Source organism: Carcharhinus amblyrhynchos, chromosome 33 (genome assembly GCF_965287045.1).
Source record: "Carcharhinus amblyrhynchos chromosome 33, sCarAmb.v2.hapA, whole genome shotgun sequence".
NCBI classification, from domain to species: Eukaryota; Metazoa; Chordata; class Chondrichthyes; order Carcharhiniformes; family Carcharhinidae; genus Carcharhinus; species Carcharhinus amblyrhynchos.
In genome coordinates, this window is record NC_137356.1 from 13,290,884 (window position 1) to 13,313,191 (window position 22,308).

At 45.3% G+C, this 22,308-nt stretch overlaps 1 protein-coding gene across 1 annotated transcript in view; it reads right to left on the reverse strand.

Moving 5' to 3' along the window:
- LOC145361079 (adhesion G protein-coupled receptor E3-like) overlaps window positions 1-21,637 on the reverse strand; it is a 59,325-nt gene extending 37,688 nt beyond the window's left edge. Inside the window, exons 1-5 of the mRNA XM_080216657.1 lie at window positions 21,403-21,637; window positions 12,222-12,314; window positions 8,941-9,105; window positions 3,745-3,894; window positions 1,364-1,987 (exon numbers count right to left, since the gene is read on the reverse strand). Coding sequence (XP_080072783.1) covers window positions 1,364-1,987; window positions 3,745-3,894; window positions 8,941-9,105; window positions 12,222-12,314; window positions 21,403-21,433 — 1,063 coding nt within the window. The 5' untranslated portion in view covers window positions 21,434-21,637. The remainder of the gene's footprint in view (window positions 1-1,363; window positions 1,988-3,744; window positions 3,895-8,940; window positions 9,106-12,221; window positions 12,315-21,402) is intronic.
- Window positions 21,638-22,308: the final 671 nt, after the last annotated feature.

The window sequence follows — 22,308 nt, forward strand, 5'->3', positions numbered from 1 at the left end:
GCAGGTGTGTTATCATTAACAAGTGCAGGTGTGTTATCATCAACAGGTGCAGGTGTGTTAACAATGACAGGTGCAGGTGTGTTAACAATGACAGGTGCAGGTGTGTTATCATCAACAGGTGCAGGTGTGTTATCATCAACAGGTGCAGGTGTGTTATCATCAACAGGTGCAGGTGTGTTAACAATGACAGGTGCAGGTGTGTTATCATCAACAGGTGCAGGTGTGTTAACAATGACAGGTGCAGGTGTGTTATCATCAACAGGTGCAGGTGTGTTATCATCAACAGGTGCAGGTGTGTTAACAATGACAGGTGCAGGTGTGTTAACAATGACAGGTGCAGGTGTGTTATCATCAACAGGTGCAGGTGTGTTATCATCAACAGGTGCAGGTGTGTTATCATCAACAGGTGCAGGTGTGTTAACAATGACAGGTGCAGGTGTGTTATCATCAACAGGTGCAGGTGTGTTATCATCAACAGGTGCAGGTGTGTTATCATCAACAGGTGCAGGTGTGTTAACAATGACAGGTGCAGGTGTGTTAACAATGACAGGTGCAGGTGTGTTATCATCAACAGGTGCAGGTGTGTTATCATCAACAGGTGCAGGTGTGTTATCATCAACAGGTGCAGGTGTGTTAACAATGACAGGTGCAGGTGTGTTATCATCAACAGGTGCAGGTGTGTTATCATCAACAGGTGCAGGTGTGTTATCATCAACAGGTGCAGGTGTGTTAACAATGACAGGTGCAGGTGTGTTAACAATGACAGGTGCAGGTGTGTTATCATCAACAGGTGCAGGTGTGTTATCATCAACAGGTGCAGGTGTGTTATCATCAACAGGTGCAGGTGTGTTAACAATGACAGGTGCAGGTGTGTTATCATCAACAGGTGCAGGTGTGTTATCATCAACAGGTGCAGGTGTGTTTACAATGACAGGTGCAGGTGTGTTATCATCAACAGGTGCAGGTGTGTTATCATCAACAGGTGCAGGTGTGTTATCATCAACAGGTGCAGGTGTGTTATCATCAACAGGTGCAGGTGTGTTAACAATGACAGGTGCAGGTGTGTTAACAATGACAAGTGCAGGTGTGTTATTATTAACAAACGCAGGTGTTTTATCAATGACACGTGAAGGTGTGATGTCAATAACAGGTGTAGATGTGTTACCATCAACAGGCACAGATCCGCTTTCATTAACAGGTGTAGATGTTTTATCAATAACAGGTGCAGGTGTGTTACCATTAACAGGTGCAGATATGTTCCTATTAAAAGGTGCAGGTGTGATTACATTAACATGTCCTGGTGTGTTATCGTTAATAGGTGCAGGTGTGTTTGCATGATGAAGTGCAGGTGTGTATGCATTACCAGGTGCAGGTGTGTTTCCAGTAAGAGACGCAGATATGTTCCCATTAACAGGTGGAATTGTGTTTCTATTAACAGGTGCAGGTGTCTTTCCATTAACAGATGCAGGCGTAAGTCCTTTAACAGGTGTGGGTGTAATTCCATTAACAAATGCAGGTGTGTTTCCATTATCAGGTATAGATGTGTTTCCATTATCAGGCGCAGGTGTCTTTCCATTAACAGGTGCAGGTGTGTTTCCGTTATCAGGTGCAGGTGTGTTTCCGTTATCAGGTGCAGGTGTGTCTCCGTTGTCAGGTGCAGGTGTGTCTCCGTTGTCAGGTGCAGGTGTGTCTCCGTTGTCAGGTGCAGGTGTGTCTCCGTTGTCAGGTGCAGGTGTGTCTCCGTTGTCAGGTGCAGGTGTGTCTCCGTTGTCAGGTGCAGGTGTGTCTCCGTTGTCAGGTGCAGGTGTGTTTCCGTTGTCAGGTGCAGGTGTGTCTCCGTTGTCAGGTGCAGGTGTGTCTCCGTTGTCAGGTGCAGGTGTGTCTCCGTTGTCAGGTGCAGGTGTGTTTCCGTTGTCAGGTGCAGGTGTGTTTCCGTTATCAGGTGCGTCCCGCTCCTTGATTCTTGTGTGCAGACCAGATAAGGTTGCTGTGAAGTTTCAAAAATTAAAAAGCTATAGACTAGTTGAGGATTCATGTGGCAAGTTTCATCACCATGGCTAGCTGAGTCTTACAGGGAAATATCAAGATCTAAATAACATTGCCTTTGCAAGACGGATTGGAAAATCAGAGCGACACCAAACAGAAACAAAAAAAAAGATCTGATTGATATTTACACAAAGAAGAAGGAAAATCTGATCCAATCTCTGAACATACATGCACACTGAATATACATACAGCACCGTAGGTGTTATTATTAAACCTACAGAATATAAAATTAAGGAGATTATGTTAACTCTATATTGAACACTGGATGGGATCTGCATAGGATACAATCTCTGAATATATAAATAAACAATCCTCCTAGCCATTATACGTAGAATTATCTGAAGTATTGAGGGATTCAGCTACTGATCTAAAGCTACAAAGGGTAGAGGAAATTAGGAAAAATAAGGAATTATTAATTAGCTGAATGTTTAGTTGTTAATTGCAGCTGAGAATCATAGCACCATTCAGCATAGAAGGAACAATTTTGTCCATTGTGATTTTGCCAGTGCTTTGAAAGGGCTATCCAATTATCTTACTCCTGCCCTTTTTCTAAAGAGCCCTGCAAATACTTTTCTTTCCAAGTTTCAAACTTATTTATTCGTGTCATAAGTAGGCTTATGTTAACACTGCAATGAAGTTGCTGTGAAAAGCCCCTAGTTGCCACATTCCGGCGCCTGCTCGGGTACACTGAGGGAGAATTTGGCACAGCCAATGCAGCTAGTCTTTCGGACTCTGGGAGGAAACATGAGCACCCAGAGGAAACCCATGCAGACATGGGGAGAACATGCAGACTCCGCGCAGATAGTGACTCAAGCCAGGAATCAAACCCGGGTCCCTGGCGCTGTGAGATAGCAGTGCTAACCACTGCGCCACCTTTTTAAAGTTACGATGGAACTTGCTTCCCCCTCCCGTTGAGCAACATATTTAGAGGGCAGGCAGCGGCGTAGTGGTATTGTCACTGGACTAGTAATCCAGATACCCAGGGTAATGCTCTGGGGACCCGGCTTTGAATCCCACCATGGCAAATGGTGAAATCTGAATTCAATAACAATCTGGAGTTAAGAATCTACTGATAACTGTGAAACCATTTTGAGTGTTGTTAAAAAACCCAACTGGTTCGCTAATGTTCTTTAGGGAAGGAAATACGCCATCCTTAGCAGGTCTAACTGACATGTGACTCCAGAGCCACAGCAATGAGGCTGATGGTTAAATGCCTTTAGCTGGAGGGCAAGTAGGGATTGGCAATAAATGCCAGCAATGCCCAGATCCCATGATCGAATATATTTTAAAAATCCCATTCATGCAGCACAAGTGAGTAGAAATATCGCTCCCTTTCTCATAGAATTCCTTCAGTGCAGAAGGAGGCCATTCAGCCTATCAAGTCTGAGACGACCCAGTTTGCTCCGGTTTGCTAATTACATTAAGCCTATGTCCTCTTGCATGTTGAATCAGTTTCCCTCTAACCAGTCTACCCTTCATTATCTTGAACGTCTCTTCACCTCTTAACCTTTTCTGCCTAAAGGAGAGTAATCCCAGCTGAACAATCCCAGCTTTTCTCATCTCTCCCTGAAGACTGAGGTGGCGGGGTGGGAGGCGGGGGGTTCCACAACTTGAAGACCTCAAGGCAAAGAAACAGTTTGGTGAGGGCTATAAGCAGTGTGATGAGGGAGGATGAACATATCAAACTGCCAGCCTCACCTTGACACTGTGGTTTAGTTAAATCAAAGGAATCCTTTTCTCCTGAAGTCTCGAATCCCGGGTTGCAGGAACAGACATAACTCCCTTCTGTGTTGTAACAACTTGCGTTTGGTCCACATAATTCAGCATTACCTTTGCACTCATCAATATCTGAAATAAATAGAGTCACAGAATCAAACAGCACAGAAACAGGCTGTTTGGCCCACCATGTCCATTCTGACCATCAAATATCCATCCGTACTAACGCACATTTAATAGCAAAATATAAAATTAAAATGGAATTTTACTATTAAAAAAAATCCTATCACGTATTTACAGCACAGAAAAAGGCCACTAGGCCTAATGTGCCTATCCCTCATCACTTGGCACAAGTAAAATACCCTTCTTTTCATTTCTTCTTATGCTTATCTGACTTCCTCATAAGAACGTAGGAGCAGGAGCAGACCATTCGGCCCATCTCCACCATTCAATCGGATTGTGGCTGTTCATTTATTTCTATGCCATTTCCCATCTCTCTTGATGTTGTGAGTATCCAGAAACCTATCGATCATAAAGCTATTTGTCTTCCTCTGATGGGACGTGGGGCAAGATCCCACAAGAATCAGGAAACGGGAATCTAGCTGGCGTGGCTTTGGGTGGGACTCTCTGGCCGTTTACAGCACCGGGATTCTCCAGTCCTGCTGCAATGAACGGAGATTTGACTGAGCGCCAAATTGTCCATCCTGTCTGGCAACGGCAGTGGGGCATGAACGGATGGAGAATTCCGACCCTAGTTTTGTGATTTTCCATGCTCCTCTCATTTCAATAGTTTTACATATATTTTAGTCACACTACCAAGACTCCCTCCCCCTCCATCCCACCCCCTCCTCCCATGTCACATGCCTGTTTACGACAGGTTTGGAAAAACGGGAGTCAGTTGAGGGGATTCTCCCCCCTCCAACTGTCAAGTACAACCCCCAAGGGGGACACCGACATCCCCTGGTAGCACCTTGGCAATGCCCCTGAGCACAGATTGGCACTGCCTAGTCCAACTGGGGCAAAGCTGGGGTGGACCCCTCTGGGGAGCCCCATTGGGGGTGACATTGAGACAGCACAGTGGTTAGCACTGTTGCCTCACAGCACCACAGACCCACTTCGATTCCCCGCTTGGGTCACTATCTGTGCGGAGTTTGCGCATTCACCCCGTGTCTGTGTGGGTTTCCTCCAGATACTCCGGTTAAAGATATGCGGGTTGGGTGGATTAGTCATGCTAAATTGCCCATTAATGTCAGGGGGACTAGCAGCGCAAATACATGGGGCTATGGGGATAGGGGCTGGGTAGAGTTGTGGTTGGTGCAGACCCGAATGGCTTTTTCCTGCACTGTAGGGATTCTATGATTGTATGACCCCTCTGGGGAGCCTCATTGGGGGTGAAGTTCAAGTTATGTTTAATGCCGGGGCGGTGGGGGGGAGCAGCGATACAGATGCTCGTGGTGTGGGGGGAGGGTGATGCTTCTGGAGGTGGTTCCCTGTGTCTGTGGAGGTCTGGATGTGTGGCCAACGGATTTATTTTCTGCTGATTTATTTTGTGCTGATTGAAGCACCATTTTTAAAGGGCTCTGTGGAGCCAGTTTGCTGTCTCTATCAGGGTCAGTCCCACAGTGACGGTGTAAACCAAGCCCCATGAATCTAATTTTCCAGAGAACTCAAAATCTGGTCTAAAAACTGGGCCTTGGAGTTGGGTTTCAGTCAGAGCCTGACACTCTGAGGAAATGTGGCAAAATCTTGTATCATTCTAGTAAGTTCTTGCATCCTCTTCAATACCTCAATGTCTTTTTGATCATATGAGGAGCAGAACATATTGTTAAAGTCTAAACTATTATGGCAGCAGGAAAGAAGCTGTTTTTGAGTCGGTTGGTATGTGTCCTCAGAATTTTGTAACTTTTTCTCAATGAAATAAGGCAGAAAAGAGTATGTCCAGGGTGTGTGGGGTTCTTGATTATGCTGGCTGCTTTTTCGAGGCAGTGGGAAGTGTAGACAGGGTTAATGGAAGGGAGGCTGGTTTGCGTGATGGACTGGGCTCCGTTCATGACCTTTTGTAGTTTCTTGTGGTCTTGCTCAGAGCAGGAATCATACCAAGCTGTGATACAATCAGAAAGAATGCTTTCTATGGTGCATCTATAAAAATTGGTAAGCATCATAGTGGACATGCCAAATTTCTTCTGAGAAAGTAGAGGCTTTGGTAGGCTTTCTTAACTACATTGTCAGCATGGAGGGACCAGAACAGGTCGTTAGTGATCTGGACACCTAGAAACGTGAAGGTCTTGACAATTTCCACTTCATCCCCACTGATGTAGACGGGGGCATGTTTCCACTATGCTTCCTGAAGTCGATGACTAACTGTTTTGTTGACATTGAGGGAGAGATTATTGTTGCTGCACCAGCTCACCAGATTCTCTATCATTTTCCTGTACTCCGTCTCATCATTGTTTGAAATCAGACTGACAATTGTGGTATCATCAGCGAACTTGAAAATCAAGATGGAGGGGAATTTAGCCACACAATCATAGGAGTATAAGGAGTAAAGTAAGGGGCTGAGGACACAGCCTTGTGGAGCACTGGTGTTGAGGATGTTTGTGGGGGAGGTGTTGTTGCCTTTTCGTACTGATTATGGTCTGTGAGTTAGGAAGTCTAGGATCCAGTTGCAGAGGGAGGAGCTGAACCCCAGGCCACAGAATTCGGAAATGAGTTTTTTAGGAATAATGGTGTTGAAGACTGAGATGTAATAAAATCTGACATAGGTCTCCTTGGTATCTAGGTGTTCCAGGGTTGAGCCAGGGAGATGGCGTCTGCTGCGGACCTGTTGCAGCGATAGGTGAACTGTAGCGGATCCAAGCAGTCTGGGAGGCTGGAATTGATTCATGCCATGGCTAACCTTTCAAAGCATTTCACAATGATGGATGTCAGAGCCACCAAATGATAGTCATTAAGGCACACTGCCTAGATTTCTTTGACACTGGGATGATGGTTGTCTACCTGAAGCAGATAGGGACCTCAGGTAGTGTAAAAAGAGGTTCAACTTGTCTATGAATACCCTGTGCCAGCTGCTTCTCACAGGATCTGAGTGCTCACCTGGGTACCCTATCTGAGCCCATTGCTTTCCGTGGGTTGACTTTTGAGAATGCTGCTCTGATGTCTGCAATGGTGACCTCAGATACAGGTTCATCCAAGGCTTCCGGGACAGAGGATGTGCTCTCGCTGACCTCTTGCTCAAAATGGGCATAGGATGCATTGAGCCCATTGGGGTGGGGTGTTTGGTGCGGATGTCAGACTTTTGTAGCTTTTTCCCGATGGAAGTAGGTGGAAGAGAATATGTCCAGGTGCATGGCCTCCTTGATTATGCTGGCTGTTTTACCGAGGCAGCGGGAAGTGTAGACAGAGTCAATAAATAGGAGGCTGGTTTGCACAATGAACTGAGTAGGCTACGTTCACTATTGTCCGACCCTAGTTGCCCTTGAGAAGGTGTTGGTGAATCAACTTCCTAAATTGCTCCTTCCACCTGTGACATTCATGTGGCTAAAAACAAGTTAAGGACAGGCTTGGATTGTTTCCTATAGAGCAGAGGAGGCTGAGGGGGAACATGACTTAGCTGTATAAGATTATGAGAGGTATGGACAGGATGAATAGGGAACAGCTGTTCCCCTTGGTTGAGGGGTCAATCAAGAGGGTTCGTAGTTTTAAGGTGAGGAACAGGAGATTCAAAGGGGATTTGAGTGAAAAGTTTTTCCCTCAGAGGATTGTGGGAATCTGGAATGCATTTCCTGGGAGGCCAGAACCCTTAAAACCCTTAAAAAGCATTTTAATGAGCACTTGAACATTTAAGGATATGGGACGAGTGCTGGAAAATGGGATTAGAGCACCTGTATGCACTGGACCAGGTTGTGAGCTCAAGTCTCCTGAAGTGGGGCTTGAACCCAAGGACTTTCTATAAGAGAGTGGAGAGCCACCAACCAGATGTCAGCTTTATCTATAATGAGATACCACTTGCTCTGCCTGGTATCTTTAAAGAACTTCAATTGAATGCCCCAAAGCAAATCCTAGAGGTGAACTTAAAAGAACACCAACATGGACAGCTTCACAGCAATAACACGGCCTTACTGGGACTTCCACCCCTCAGCAACAATCTGATTGGCCAGCAGCTGAGTGGTCCAGGGAGTGCCTGAATGGCCACAAGTATAACAGCAAGAAATCCCAGGGAGAAAATCCACTGATGCCAGACTGTAAGTCCAGGGATTTTGATCGGGGAATGATCAGGGTACCAATTTGGGGAGGAGAGGGGTGCAACAGGCATTGGCAGGAGGGCTGCAAAATTCACCACCTTGTGGACTTAAACTTTGGAGTCAAACTGACACTACATGGGCCGGGAGTTGTGGGGGGATCTTTCTCTTAATTGGTACACATCTGGTCATCTCACTCCAAAAGCTTGTGGGACACAGTGTATGAACATAGGAATTAGGAGCAGAAATAGGCAATCCTATTGCCTGCTCCGCCATTCAATCAGATCATGACTGATCTCTCCATAGTCTCAAATCCACCTCCCCACCTGTTCTCCATATCTCTTTAACCCATTTTTTAAAATCAGAAATATATCTATCTCCTTCTTGAAACCGTTCACTGATTCAGAATCCACTGCGCTATGAGCAGCGAGTTCCACAAATTCACCACCCTCTGCGAGAAGTAGTTCCTCCTCCTCTCAGTTTTAAATCCATTGCCTCTCAATCTATACCTGTGACCTCTTGTTCCAGATTGCCCCACAAGGGGAAACTCATGGTCCATGTTTATTCTGTCAATCCTTTCTAGTATTGTATGTACCTCGATTCGATCCCCTCATCTTTCTAAACTCCAGCGAGTACAAGCCCCAACTGTTTAATCTCTCCTCACATGTCAACCCCTTCATCCCAGAATCAATCTGGTGAACCTCCCCTGACCTGCCTCCAACGCCACCACGTCCTTCCTCAAATAAGGAGTCTAAAACTGAAATGTGAACTGTAACTCTTGTGGATTTGAGGCAGATTGTTGCAGCTGTACTTAACTTTTGATAGTGCCACACCAGAATTATCTGGCACTGCATCCGGCTGCCAGTCCCAGATGTAAAGATCCCTTACCAAGTCACTTGTGAAAGAAATTAAATCACCAAGGAACGGACATGATTCTTACCGACGCAGTCGGTCCTCGCATCAAAGAAGATTTCACCAGTTGTGGATGTAAACCCCTCCTTACACCTGCACTTAATTCCTGAATGATTCCTGAACTGTGTCCTGTAACACTTTGTGTTATTACCACACTCTTGGATAATGGGAGGTTTATTACAACCATCATCACCTGCAACGAAACACAAAGTTAAAAAAAAAGTTTCCTTTCCTTTTCTCAAAGACATTCAGACAATGCCATCTGCTGGCTCACAATGTGCTGTGGAATCAAAGCCTTCCAGGCCTGCCCCCCAACCCTCTCTGTTTCCCCTCCCCACCTCCCCGATTATGGATTTACTGATTCCCACCACCCTCTGGATGAAAATGTTTTTCCTCGATAGCTCTCTAAATCTCCTACCCCTTACTGTAAATTGATGTCCCAAAAGGCTGACCTGTATCTTGACTCCATCTATCTGCCTTGGTTCTGTAACTCTTGACATCCTTGACTAACCATGGGGCAGTATGGCAGCACAATGGTTAGCATGGCTGTCTCACAGCGCCAGGGACCTGGGTTCGATTCCTGGCTTGGGTCACTGTCTGTGTGGAGTCTGCATGTTCTTCCTGTGCCTGCGTGGGTTTCCTCTGGGTGCTCCGGTTTCCTCTCACAGTCTGAATGACATGCTGGTTAGGTATATTGGCCATGCTAAATTTTCCATCAATGTGTTTGAACAGGTGCCGGAGTGCACTGGCTGGGTAACTTTCACAGTAACTTCATTGCAATGTTAATGTAAGCGTACTTACGACTAGTAAATAAACTCTAAACTTGAACTTAATGCAAGCCACCACTGAAATTTTCAACTGAACCCCAACGTTGCCAGCTTTCAGAACTCCAGACCTACACCACCGTTTGAGGAAAGAAATGCTTCCTAACTTCACCCCTGAATGGCCTGGCTATAATTTTAATTTATATTCTCTTGTTCTGGACACTTCCACCAGAGGAAATCATTTCTTGTTATAGAACATAGAACATTACAGCAGAGGAATAGGCCCTTCAGCCCTCGATGTTGTCCTGAATATTACGCCAAATTAAATTAATCCCTTTTGCCTGCCCTTGGTCCATATCCCTCTATTCCTTGCATATTCATGTGCTTACCTAAAAGCCCCTTAAACATCCCTATCATATCTGTCTCTACCACCACCCCTGGCAGCGTGTCCCAGACACTTGCCCATTTCTGTGTAAAAATCTTGACCCTTGCATCTCCTTTGAACTTTCTCCCTTCTCACTTAAGTGCATGTTCCCCTACTCTTAGACATTTCAACTCTGGGAAGGAAGATTCTGACTGTCAACTCTACCTATGCCTCTCATAAATTTTATAGATTTCTATCAGGTCTCCCCTCAGCCTGTGCCGCTCCAGAGAAAACAACCCTAGTTTGTCCAGTCTCTCCTTACAGCTCATACCCTCTCATCCAGGCAGCTTTCTGGTAAACCTCTTTTGCAGCCTCTCCAAAGCCTCCACATCCTTCCTGCAATGTGGCGACCAGAATTGAATGCAATACCCTAAGTGCGACCTAACCAAAGCTTTATAAAGCTGCAACGTGACATCTTGACTCTTGTACTCAATGCCCTAATCAATAAATGCAAGCATGTCATACACCTTTTTTACCAGCCTATCCACTTGTGTGGAACTTTCAGAGGGCTATGAACTTGAGCCCAAGATCCTTCTGTACATCATTACTGTTCAGGGTCCTGCCATTAACTGTATACTTACCCTTCACATCTGATCTCCCAAAGTGCTGCATCTTATCTACCTTATCAATATGTTTGCAGTAAAGTCCCACCATTCGCAGGGGTTGCGTTCCCATAAAATTTCGTGAACAGCAAAATCACAAATGGGGAGCAAGCTTTTGAAAGGGACTCAGCTCGATAGGTTCCAGCCAGGCACAGGGCAGCTTTGGCTGAGACAGTTACTCTACAGCAAATTGTGGTACACTACCTACATACAACTGATGAGGGAGCTTCTGAGCAATATAGAGATGAAGGTTTAACATTGAATAGAGCCATCATTGCAGCTGTGGAGCCAGCGATTTGGATATTACTGGGTTAACCCCACCATGCACTTCAGCTGAGACCATTCCAGCCTCTGCTCCGTCACAGCTGCCATCTTTCAGTGGAAAGAACAGAGAGGGTGAAGAAACCATTATGGACAGCATGGTGGCACAGTGGTTAGCAGTGCTGCCTCACAGTGCCAGGGACCTGGGTTCGATTTCTGGCTTGGGTCATTGTCTGTGTGAGTTTGCACATTCTCCCCATGTCTGTATGGGTTTCCTCCGGGTACTCCGGTTTCCTCCCATGGAACAAAGATGTGCGGGCTAGGTTAATTAGCCATGCTAAATTGACCCTAGTGGTAGGGGATTAGTAGGGTAAATATGTGGGGTTACAGGAATAGTGCCTGGGTGGGATTGTGGTTGGTGTAGACTCAATGGGCCGAACAGCCTCCTTCTGCACAGTAGGGATTCTATAGGTTTTCTGTGATGGGTGATGTGATGTACAAAGTACAAAACATGTAAATGAAAATGCAAACCAAAATCTCACGAACAGCAGGACTTTACTGTAATCAGCTAAAATAGCTGTAGTATTCAATTTGATTATGTGAGTCTGGTAACTGTCTTTGCTCACTGTGCCAGATTAGTTAAGACTGGGTGTGGACTCAGAGCAAAGATACCAGAGCAATAATTAGAAGCTAGAGCTGGAATAAGCATGAGTGTGGAAAGTTTGTGATTGCAGAGATTTTTTAAGATTCTCTTGTAAATGAACCTGTTGCACACTTAAGATACTAGTGTCATCCCTGCAGTACTCTGAGATACCTAAAATATTCACCAGTTTAAATTATATCTCCCCTTAATCTGCTACATTTTAGGGAATATATGTCTAGTCAATGCAACATGTCCTTATAACTTAATCCACAATCCTTAACCCTGTGTGGGTGATGGGGATATAATGATGGAATGCTCTTTCAGAGAATTGGTGAGACTCAGTGGGTTGAATGGCCTCTTTCTGCATTGTAAGGGTTCTATGGTTCTTCCAGATTTCCAAGAGTGGGATATTTTCTAAGTGGATGCAATTAAATGTAATTACCTCAGTGAATCTGTGTAAGGTATGCAAACATAGACAACAGCAAATGTGTTGAATATTTAATTCAAACTCATTAAGGGTTCAGAAGAAGTGGCGTATCAGCCTCAAAACATTAACTCTGTTCCTATCTCTACAGATGCTGTTCTAATTTTCAGAAGAGAGGGGCATCCTCTTACCAAGGCAGTTTTGTTTCCTCATTCGGGTGCCTTCACGTGTACAGAGTTGTGTTGAAACCACAAACTGGACCGCAAAATAACCAAGGTAAAGCACTGTCACAAATAGAGAGAGAAACATTAAATATTTTGAAGCAGAAGTTTATTCTTGACCTGTGCTCGCTGACTTACATTGTTTTTGTAATGTCCTAACAAGGTTAGGGGGTTCTGGGTTTTAACAGAAAGCAAAGAATGTGATTTGCACATGGTATGACCTCATCCTGCATGTCGTTCGGTGAGTGGAGGGGTAAGATAGAGTGAGAGGCAAAAAATGAGAAATGTGTCCTGTTTCTTGCCTCCCCCGATCTTACCAGACCTGTTTTGCCTGTGAAAGCAGCTTTGTGCAGATTATTGAAATATTAATGACATCACGTACTCCCTCGCCAGTCAGGATTCTCACTGGCGAGAATCATAGCTGGTCTCTGACAGCGAGAGACCAAACATGATGGCCTTACTAGGGGGATCAAAGGCCACTGAAGTACCTGGGTGGTTGGAGGCAGGGCCAGGTATTGCCCAAGGAGCAGTGCCAGCCTGAAAGTGTCCACTGGCATCCTGGCAATGCCTGCATGGTGCCCTGGTACTGCCCACCAGACACACTGGCATTGCTTACATGGCACCATGGCTTTGTCCACTAGGCACCATAACTGTGCTAAGGGGTGAGGCCTGATTGGGGGTGGCGCCCGTAGGGGTGGAACTAAGACAGGGAGAGGGAAAGGGAATTCTGCATGGGGGCAGGCAGGGAGGAAACTCTACAAACTGGGGTGATCAAGAAGGGAGGGAACTCTGCAGAAGGGGAATTGGGGTAGAAGGGAACTCTGCAGAGGAGAAATCAGGGAGGGAGCGAGAGATGGAAGGAACTCCTTGGGTGGGGCAATTGGGAAGGGAGGAAGGGAACTCTGCAGACTGGGGTGATTGGGGAGAGAGGAACATTGCAGGGGGCAAATTGCAGTAGGCGAAAACTCTGCAGGGGTGATGATCAGCAGGGGTGGGGATGGTGATATCTGTGGGGCATGTGGGGTTCGACCAGTGCAGAGATTGATTAGTGGGGAGGGTAGTGACCCGATGTATGTGAGCGGCGGGGGGAGGTTGGGTACCGATGTCCATCAGATGTCCGTCAGCAGGAGATTTCTGCAATGGCACCCTTTGAGCTCAGCAGTCGGCTTGCCCAGCAAGTTCATTCTCTGCCCCTACCTTGCTAGCAAGAATTGCACCCTGACACTTTTTTTGCAATGTGCCACAAGATTGTGACTCGCAGTTCGCTGAAAATATCCTATGTGATTTCTCTGATTTCTTGCTCATTTAGCACATTTTTCTAAGATCGCACCTGTAGATTCAAACTAACATGCAACAGTTTTTATTGAAAGAGATGTTCTGTACACTGCACAGGATACAAACAGAGCAAAACAGCGCCCTGAGGCAACAGCCTAATGACATCACCACAATCCTTTTAAATATATTAGTCTCCCATTCCACCAAGGCTTCCATTTTAAAATTCTCATCCTTATTTCCATATCCTGCTCTGATTCTCCCCCCGACAGCCTCTACCTTGCTACAACTGCAAACTCCTGCAGCCCAACAATACTCTGAGGTAGCTATGTTTCTCCAGATCTGGCTCCCTCTCACTCTCTTCAGTGCATCATTAGAGGCTGTGCATTCAACTGACAGGCTGTAAGCTTTTAAATTCCCTACCTTAACCTCTCCATCTCTCCCTCCCTCTCTGTCTCCCTCTCCACCCTTCAAAACCTACCTCCTTTCAAATGACCGGAAGAGTACCACACAGCAGAGGAGGCTAAGAGGATGAGGGGTGACCTAACTGTACAAAAGGATGAGGAGTCCAGACAAGGTGGACATTTGTTTCCCCTTAGCTGAGGGGTCAGTGACTTGGGGAGGAACATATGAGTGATGCATAGATTGAAGGCGATTGATAGAATAATTAGAGGGGACATGAGGAAAAACAAAAAACATTTCCACCCAGAGGGCCATCTGGAATTCATTGTCTGGGTTGGTGGTTGAGGTTGAAATACTCAACTCATTCAGAAGGTATAGATTGAAGGATCTGCATCTGAGGTGCTGGAAACAGCGAGGCTATAGACCAGGTGCTGGAAAGTGGGGTTAAAATGAGCGGCTAGTCCCTTTTTCTCATGCTGGCGCAGACATGATGGGCTGAATGGTCTTTTTCTGCACTGTAACCTTTCTATGTTTCTGTGATTGGTCACTTATCCTTAATATCTCATTAGCTGACTAGAGATCATATTTTGAAATACTATGTGAGGAAGCATTTTATAAATGCAAGCAATTGTCGCCTGGCATGGTGGCACAGTGGTTAGCACTGCTGCCTCACAGCACCAGGGACTTGGGTTCAATTCCCGGCTTGGGTCACTGTCTGTGTGGAGTCTGCATGTTCTCCCCGTGTCTGTGTGGGTTTCCTCCAGATGCTGCGGTTTCCTCCCACAGTCTGAAAGATGTGCGGGCTAGGTGGATTGGCCGCACTAAATTCTCCCTCAGTGTATCCGAACAGGTGCTGCAATGTGGCAACTTTGGGATTAACTCCCAGTAACTTGCAGTGTTAACGCATGTCTATTTGTCATGCTAATAAATAAAATTTAGCTATAACTATTATTCAGTAAACCATTGTTGTGATGTGAGGCTTCTTTGTCGTGTTACCTTGTGCTACAATACCTTCCTACAATAGCACTGCTGTACCTGCACACTAGCTTTTTATGATTTGGTGGAGTAGTCACTAAATAGGGCCCAGAAGTGACAATCATGCCCATCCGCCTCCTGATACTGAAGACCTTGCATTGAAAGAGCAACTTGTTAAATTCACAGGTGTCCCAAAGCAACTTTTGAATAGAAGTTCTGGACTGCTTCACCAGGAACCTGCAATCCTTCACCGTAAGAAGTCTCACAACACTACGTTAAAGTCCAACAGGTTTATTTGTAGCAAACGCCACTAGCTTTCGGAACTGGCTGTTCCTTCGTCAGCTGGGCTGGAGTTCTGATCAGAAACAGGGCATATAAAGACATAACCTCAATTTACATGAATTATAATTGGAATGTGAGTCTTTACAGCTAATCAAGTCTTAAAGGTACAGACAATGTGACTGGAGAGAGCATTAATACAGGTTAAAAAGATGTGTATTGTTTCCAGATAGGAAAGTTAATGAGAATTTGCAAATCCAGGCAAGTCGTGGGGGTTACAGATAGTGTGACATGAACCGAAGATCCCGGTTGAGGCCGTCCTCATATGTGTGGAACTTGGCTATCAGTTTCTGCTCAGCAACTCTGCGCTGTCGTGTGTTGTGAAGGCGCCTTGGAGAATGCTTACCCGAAGATCAGAGGCCGAATGCCTGTGACCGCTAAAGTTTCCCCAACAGTGAGAGGACGGTCTTGCCTGGTGATTGTCAAGCGGTGTTCATTCATCCATCATCATAGTGTCTGCACGGTCTCCCCGATGTACCATGTCTCGGGACATCCTTTCATACAGCGTATGAGGTAGACAACGTTGGCCGAGTTGCAAGAGTACGTACCGTGTACCTGGTGGATGGTGTTCTCATGTGAGATGATGGCATCCATGTTGATGATCTGGCATGTCTTGCAGAGGTTGCAGTGGCAGGGTTGTGTGGTACTGTGGTCACTGTTCTCCAGAAGGCTGGGTAGTTTGTTGCGGACAATGGTCTTTTTGAGGCTGTGAGGTTGTTTAAAAGCAAGATGTGAGGGTGTGGGGATGGCCTTGACGAGATGTTCGTCTTCATCAATGACATGTTGAAGGCTCTGGAGAAGATGTCGTAACCTCTCCACTCCAGGGAAGTACTGGATGACAAAGGGTACTCTGTCCACTTTGTCAATGTTTGTCTTCTGAGGAGGTCGGTGCGGTTTTTGGCTGTGGCGCGTTGGAACTGTTGATCGATGAGTCGAGCATCTTTCTTATGTTCTTATGAGGGCATCTTTCAGCATCTGGAGGTGTTTGTTGCGATCTTCGTCATCTGAGCAGATCCTGTGTATACGGAGGGCTTGTCCATAGGGGATGGCTTTTTTAACGTGCTTAGGGTGGAAGCTGGAGAAGTGGAGCATCGTGAGGTTATCTGTGGGCTTGTGGTACAGTGAAGTGTTGAGGTGACCGTCCTTAATGGAGACCATGCAGACACTATGACAATGGATGAATGAACACGACTCAACAATCACCAGGCAAGACCGTCCTCTCCCTGTTGGGGAACACTTCAATGGTCATGGGCATTTGGCCTCTGATCTTCGGGTAAGCATTCTCCAAGGTGGCCTTTACAACACACGACAGCGCAGAGTTGCTGAGCAGAAACTGATAGCCAAGTTCCGCACATTGAGGACGAATTAGAGACAAATCCAAGTTGAGGATGGCCTCAACCGGGATCTTCAGCTCATGTCACACTATCTGTAACCCCCACAACTTGCCAGGATTTGCAAAATCTCACTAACTCTCCTGTCTGGAAACAATACACATCTTTTTAACCTGTATTAATGCTCTCCCCACTCACATTGTCTGTATCTTTAATACTTGATTAGCTGTAAAGACTCATATTCCAATCATTATTCATGTAAATTGACTTTGTGTCTTTATATGCTCTGTTTGTGATCGGAACTCCCATCCACCTGACGAAGGAACAGCCAGTTCCGAAAGCTAGTGGCCTTTGTTACAAATAAACCTATTGGACTTCAGTATGGTGTTGTGAGATTTTTTATTGTGTTTACCCCAGTCCAATGCCGACATCGCCACATCATGATCCTTCACAGTGGCATTCTTTAATGTCAGGGGAGGGGAGCCTTTGTTTTGCAAAACCTTTATCCTTTACCCACTTAGAAATGAAAGTCCAGTGTATCTTTCTGTTGAGGATGTTCCTTATCCATTCAGTACTTGGAGGGCAATCTATTTTTAAACCCAGTTGCGTATCGGAGATGCATCTCACTGGAGAGAAACAAGAAGGAACATTCTCCCGCACAATAGTTGACCGTAGTGATTTGGGAGAGGCCAAAATGTTTTTACGCAGGTTTGGAATCTGTTTAAGAAAACACGTTTCAAAAGATCCTTCCACAACAATGAACGGATACAGGAAGTTTCCACCTTAAGTATTTCCCTTGTAACTTTGTGGAATGTTGTGTTTATTGACATGACTGTTGCTTGATTGTATTTAGACACAAAAACCCTCACAGGTTGAAGGACCAGCTAGCTTGTCCTGAGAAATTTCACTTCTTCCCTTCACTTCAAGGAAAAAAGTAATCAGAAGATGGAAAAAAGGAGCAGAAGTAGGCTATTTGGCCCCATGTGCTTGCTCCACCACTCAATATGATCATGACAGATCTTCTTCCTTAGCTACACCTTCCTGGACTATCCTGATATCTCTTAGTCTGAAAATATCTTCAATGTTAGCCTTGAATATACTCAGTGGTTGGGTGTTCACAACTCTCTAGGGCAGGGAATTTCTAAGAGTAACAATCCCCTAAGGGAAGACTTTTGTTTTCATCTCCTAAATGGCTAACCCCTTATCCTGAGACCCTCCAATGTCCATCCAGTTCTAGCCTCCCCACCTGGGGGGAGTCATCCTCCCAGCAGCAACTTCAGGAGGTATACCCACTAATTGAGATCTAGGGTTCGATTCCCACTTGAGAAGGCAGTGGTGTCGTGGCATTGTCGGTAGACTAGTAATCCACAGTTATGCTCCAGGAACCTGGTTTGAATCCCACCATGGCAGACGGTGAAATTTGAATTCAATAAAAATCTGGAACTAAAAGTCTGACAATGACCATAATAACACACCTGGGTTTATTAATTAGTGTGACAGGTAGGCTTACATTAACTTTGCAATGAAGTTACTGTGAAAATCTCCTACTTGCGTCTAATGTTCTTTAGGGAAGGAAATCTGCTATCTTTACCTGGTCTGGTTTACATGTGACTTCTGACCCACAGCAATGTGATTGATTTTTAAATGGCCCCTGAAATGGCCGAGCAAGCCGCTTAATTGAAGGGTAATTAGGGATGGGCAATAAATGCTGGCTCAGCCAACGATGCCCACGTCCCATGAACAAATAAATTGATGTTGAGTATTCAGCCAAGAGCGGCGGTAGGAGATTGGGTTGGTTGGCGACAAGTGACGGGATTACCAAACTTGACAGGACAATCAGCTAGTGGTCCTCCTCCTGATTGCCATCCTCTGCATTGTGCTGAAGTGTGTGTGGGTGAGGAGAAGATAGGGCTGGGGTCTGGTAACCAATGACTCATGGACCCCATCACCTAGGCATGAATAGTAAAAATAGGTGCTTGAATGAGGTGCATCTATGGAAGTATAACTCAATGAGATTTGGGAGGATAGACATAAAAAGCACTCAGTGTTGTTGTGCCTTTCTCTAAACCTCTGTGCCACCTGGCACAAAGGTGGAACAGAAACAGTTAAGTATTCAACTAGTGATATTTAGAATTAGAAAATGCTTGAGTTGTAAAGCTTAGATCCTTTATCATTTGTTCCTAACAGACTCCCTCTGCTGGTACATGACTTATGTGGACAAACTGCACATTGTAGTTTTCAATACACTACAAAAGCTAGTCTTCCCCCAAGACCAAGTTTGGGATGGTATGGGTTGCTCTGGTTCACACTCCCCGGCAGCTACGCAAGAAGCAATTTGGTCTTTTGTCCTGGCTGGAGAGCTGTGGATCTCTGATAGACGGGAGTAAATCAGTATGAGGAGCTGTGTCCATGTTGGAGAAAAACATTATTCAAAAAGAAACACATTCCTTGAAAGTAATCTTGCATTGCCCATCAGTACCACCCAGTTCATGGGTGTCCTGCATCAAGCTCCTCACACACAAATAAAATCATCTGAATCTTCCAATATCCTTAATCATACAATGCAGAAGGAGGCCATTTGACCCATTGAGTCTGCATGGACTGTCCGAAAGAGCACTCTACATAGGCCCACTCCCCTACCCTCTTTCCATAACTTTAAGCCTTGACCATGGCTAATCCACCTAACCTGCACACCTTTGGATATTGAGGGGCAAGCAGCATGGCCAATCCACCTAACTTACACATTTTTGGACTGTGGGAGGAAACCAGAGCACCTGGAGGAAATCCACCCAGATATAAGAAGAACGTGCAAACTCCGCACAGTCATCTAAGGCGAGAATCAAACCCAGGTTCCTGGCATTCTGAGGCAGTTTTCCAATTACAACTTGCTGAGCAAGCAAATGATATTCTTCACCCCTGTAACTCAGATTCAGTTTTCACCATCTATCCATGTTGCTTTTTACTAAATTTCCCATGTTCAACATTAACTTTTTAAGACTCTGGCTGGGATGTTGCACACCCATTTGCAATGGGTGTGAATGGTCACAGGACAGCAAAATCTCATGAGAATCAAATACATTGACGGGAAGTCCCATTGTGATTCTTGCTGCTTCCCACCAGTGACATAACTGGATTTCCAATGTTTAACCCATTAGAATAAATTTAAATCTAATTATCAGGTCTGCAGGACTAATACAGACAATAAAGAAGGCAAGTGATGTGTTGACCTTCACAGTGAGAGGATTTGAGTACAGGAATACGGATGTTTTACTTCAATTGTACAGGGCGTTGGTGAGGCCATACTGGGAGTATTGTTTGCAGTTTTGGTGTCCTTATCTGAGGAAGGACGTCCTTGCTATAGAGGGAGTACAGCGAAGGTTTACCAGGCTGATTTCTGCGATGGCAGATCTGTCACATGAAGAGAGACTAAGTCGGTTAGGATTATATTCGCTGGAGTTTAGAAGTGTGAGAGGGGATCTCATAGACACTTATAAAATTCTAACAGGGTTAGACAGGATAGATTCAGAAAGAATGTTCCCGATGGTGGGGGAGCCCAGAACTAGGGGTCATAGTTTGAGGATAAGGGGTAAACCTTTTAGAACTGTGAGGAAAAATTTCTTCACCCAGAGGGTGGTGAATGTGTGGAATTCACTACCACAGAAAGTAGTTGAGGCCAAAACTTTGTGTGATTTCAAGAAGAAATTATATATAGCTCTTGCGTCTAAAGGGATTAAGGGATATGGGGGGAAGGGGGATCAGGATATTAAATTTAATGATCAGCCATAATCAAAATGAATGGCAGGGCAGGCTCGGAGGGCTGAATGGCCTCCTCCTGTTTCCAATTTCGATGTTTCAATGATTCTGTTGCTTCACTCCCATCCCCATCCCCCCTACCCCCATCATCCATTTTTGCGTGGACTGTCAGAAAACTTCTAAACTGTGCTCAATTTTAATACCCTTCCCCCATCCTGCCCACTGGTGGCAAGGCTGGAAAATTTTAACCGTTGAGTATCTTTGAGGCAGATTGTTGAGAAATATTTGAGAGGATTGAGGTAGATCAGCCTTGATTTATTGAATGGTTGAGCAAGTTTGAAGGGCTGAGTGGCCTCTGCTCCTATTTCTTAAGTCCTTACATGCAATGAAGTGTTATCAGACTGTAATGGCAGCCAAGTTGTACACAGTAAGCTCCCAGAAACAGTAATGGAATAATGACCCAGGTAATCAGTTTAGTGACCCTGAGTGAGGGCTGAATATTGGCCCCGGACACCTGGGGTGTCTCCCCTGTCCTTCTCTGCAATAATGCCAGGAGGCCTGCCAAGAGTAGACATTTGACCTTAGCTTCATGTCTCTGCTGCTAGTGTTGCACTCCCTCTGTAATACACCGCGGGGATAGCCCAAGTTTGTGCTTGACTCTGGAGTGGAACTTGAACCCACAACTGCTGTAAAGGAATGATATCAACTGAGCGATGGCCAGTACAACAGATAGACAAACAGATAGATAGATAGAGAGATAGATAGACAGAGAGATAAAGAGATAAATAGATAGACAATATGTAGTAGCTGGTTAGCTAATTGATTATTAAAATAAATTGGTTCAGTACAGCACCTTACAACCACAGTAGTCATCGCTGTAATATAAGAAATGAGACAGCCAATTTGTGCACAGTAAGTTCCCGCTCACAATAATGTAATAATAATTATAATGGATAGATATTCGTATAGAGGAAAGAGGAGATCGTACTTAATTGCAGAAAGCATCTATTCCATTTTTGATTGTCGTCTTCTGTCTCTCACATTTTGTCTTCACAAATACACACACACACAATACTCACTCAATGCCCGAACACACCATCTCCAGTCCATATCTTTCTCATGGGGTAGAGCTTCTTGCAGACCTGTTCCTAGTTACTTTGCACACTGTCACTCTGGACTAACACTAGCATCTACAAACAACTTCTCCGCTTGTGGGACAGCCTGGCTCGACTCCAGGAACTATGAATAACACTCAGGGTGGGACAATGCTTAAAGCTGTGTGACATTCACAGAGACCCGTCTTTTCAGGAAATTTTGTGTTTATTTCCAGAAATAATGAACAGTTCACAATGATGCTGTGCAGCGATGAAAAATTTTGTAGTAACAACTTGTGTCTCTGATTCACAAATAGATCTCTGGGAGCTGGGAATGTATGATAAGCACACTAACTGAAATCTTGAGATGAGCTTTTATGATATTTTTGAATCAATTTTCTTACATGGTGGGTTTTTTACAAACACTCACTGGAAAAATACATATTCCATTAGCAAATAACCTCTTTTAGCAATCAGGATCAGTGTTTATTTAGTTAGAATAAGGGCAGATAGTGTCCCAGGTTTAATAATCAAAGTGGAAGAAAGGCTGGAATCTATTCTGCCCCCAAAACCCTGCTGTTCGCCCCCCTCCACCTCCCCTCCCCTCTTCCATTTCACCTCCTTCTCCCTCTCCCTCCCCATTCTTCCCCAGCCCCCTCTCCACTTCCCCTTCCCCGTTTCCCTCACCTCACCCCTCCTCTCTTCCCCTTCCTCTCCCCCTACCCTCCACTCAATTCCACCTACCCCCCCTTCTCCTTCCCCCCACCTCCACCTCCCCTCCTCCTCCCCTCTTCCTCTTCCCGCCCTCCTCTACCCCCTCTCTTCTTGTCTCCCCTCTGCCCCCTCCCCCTCCTCCTCTATTCCCCTTCCACCTCCCTTCCCCCTCTTCCT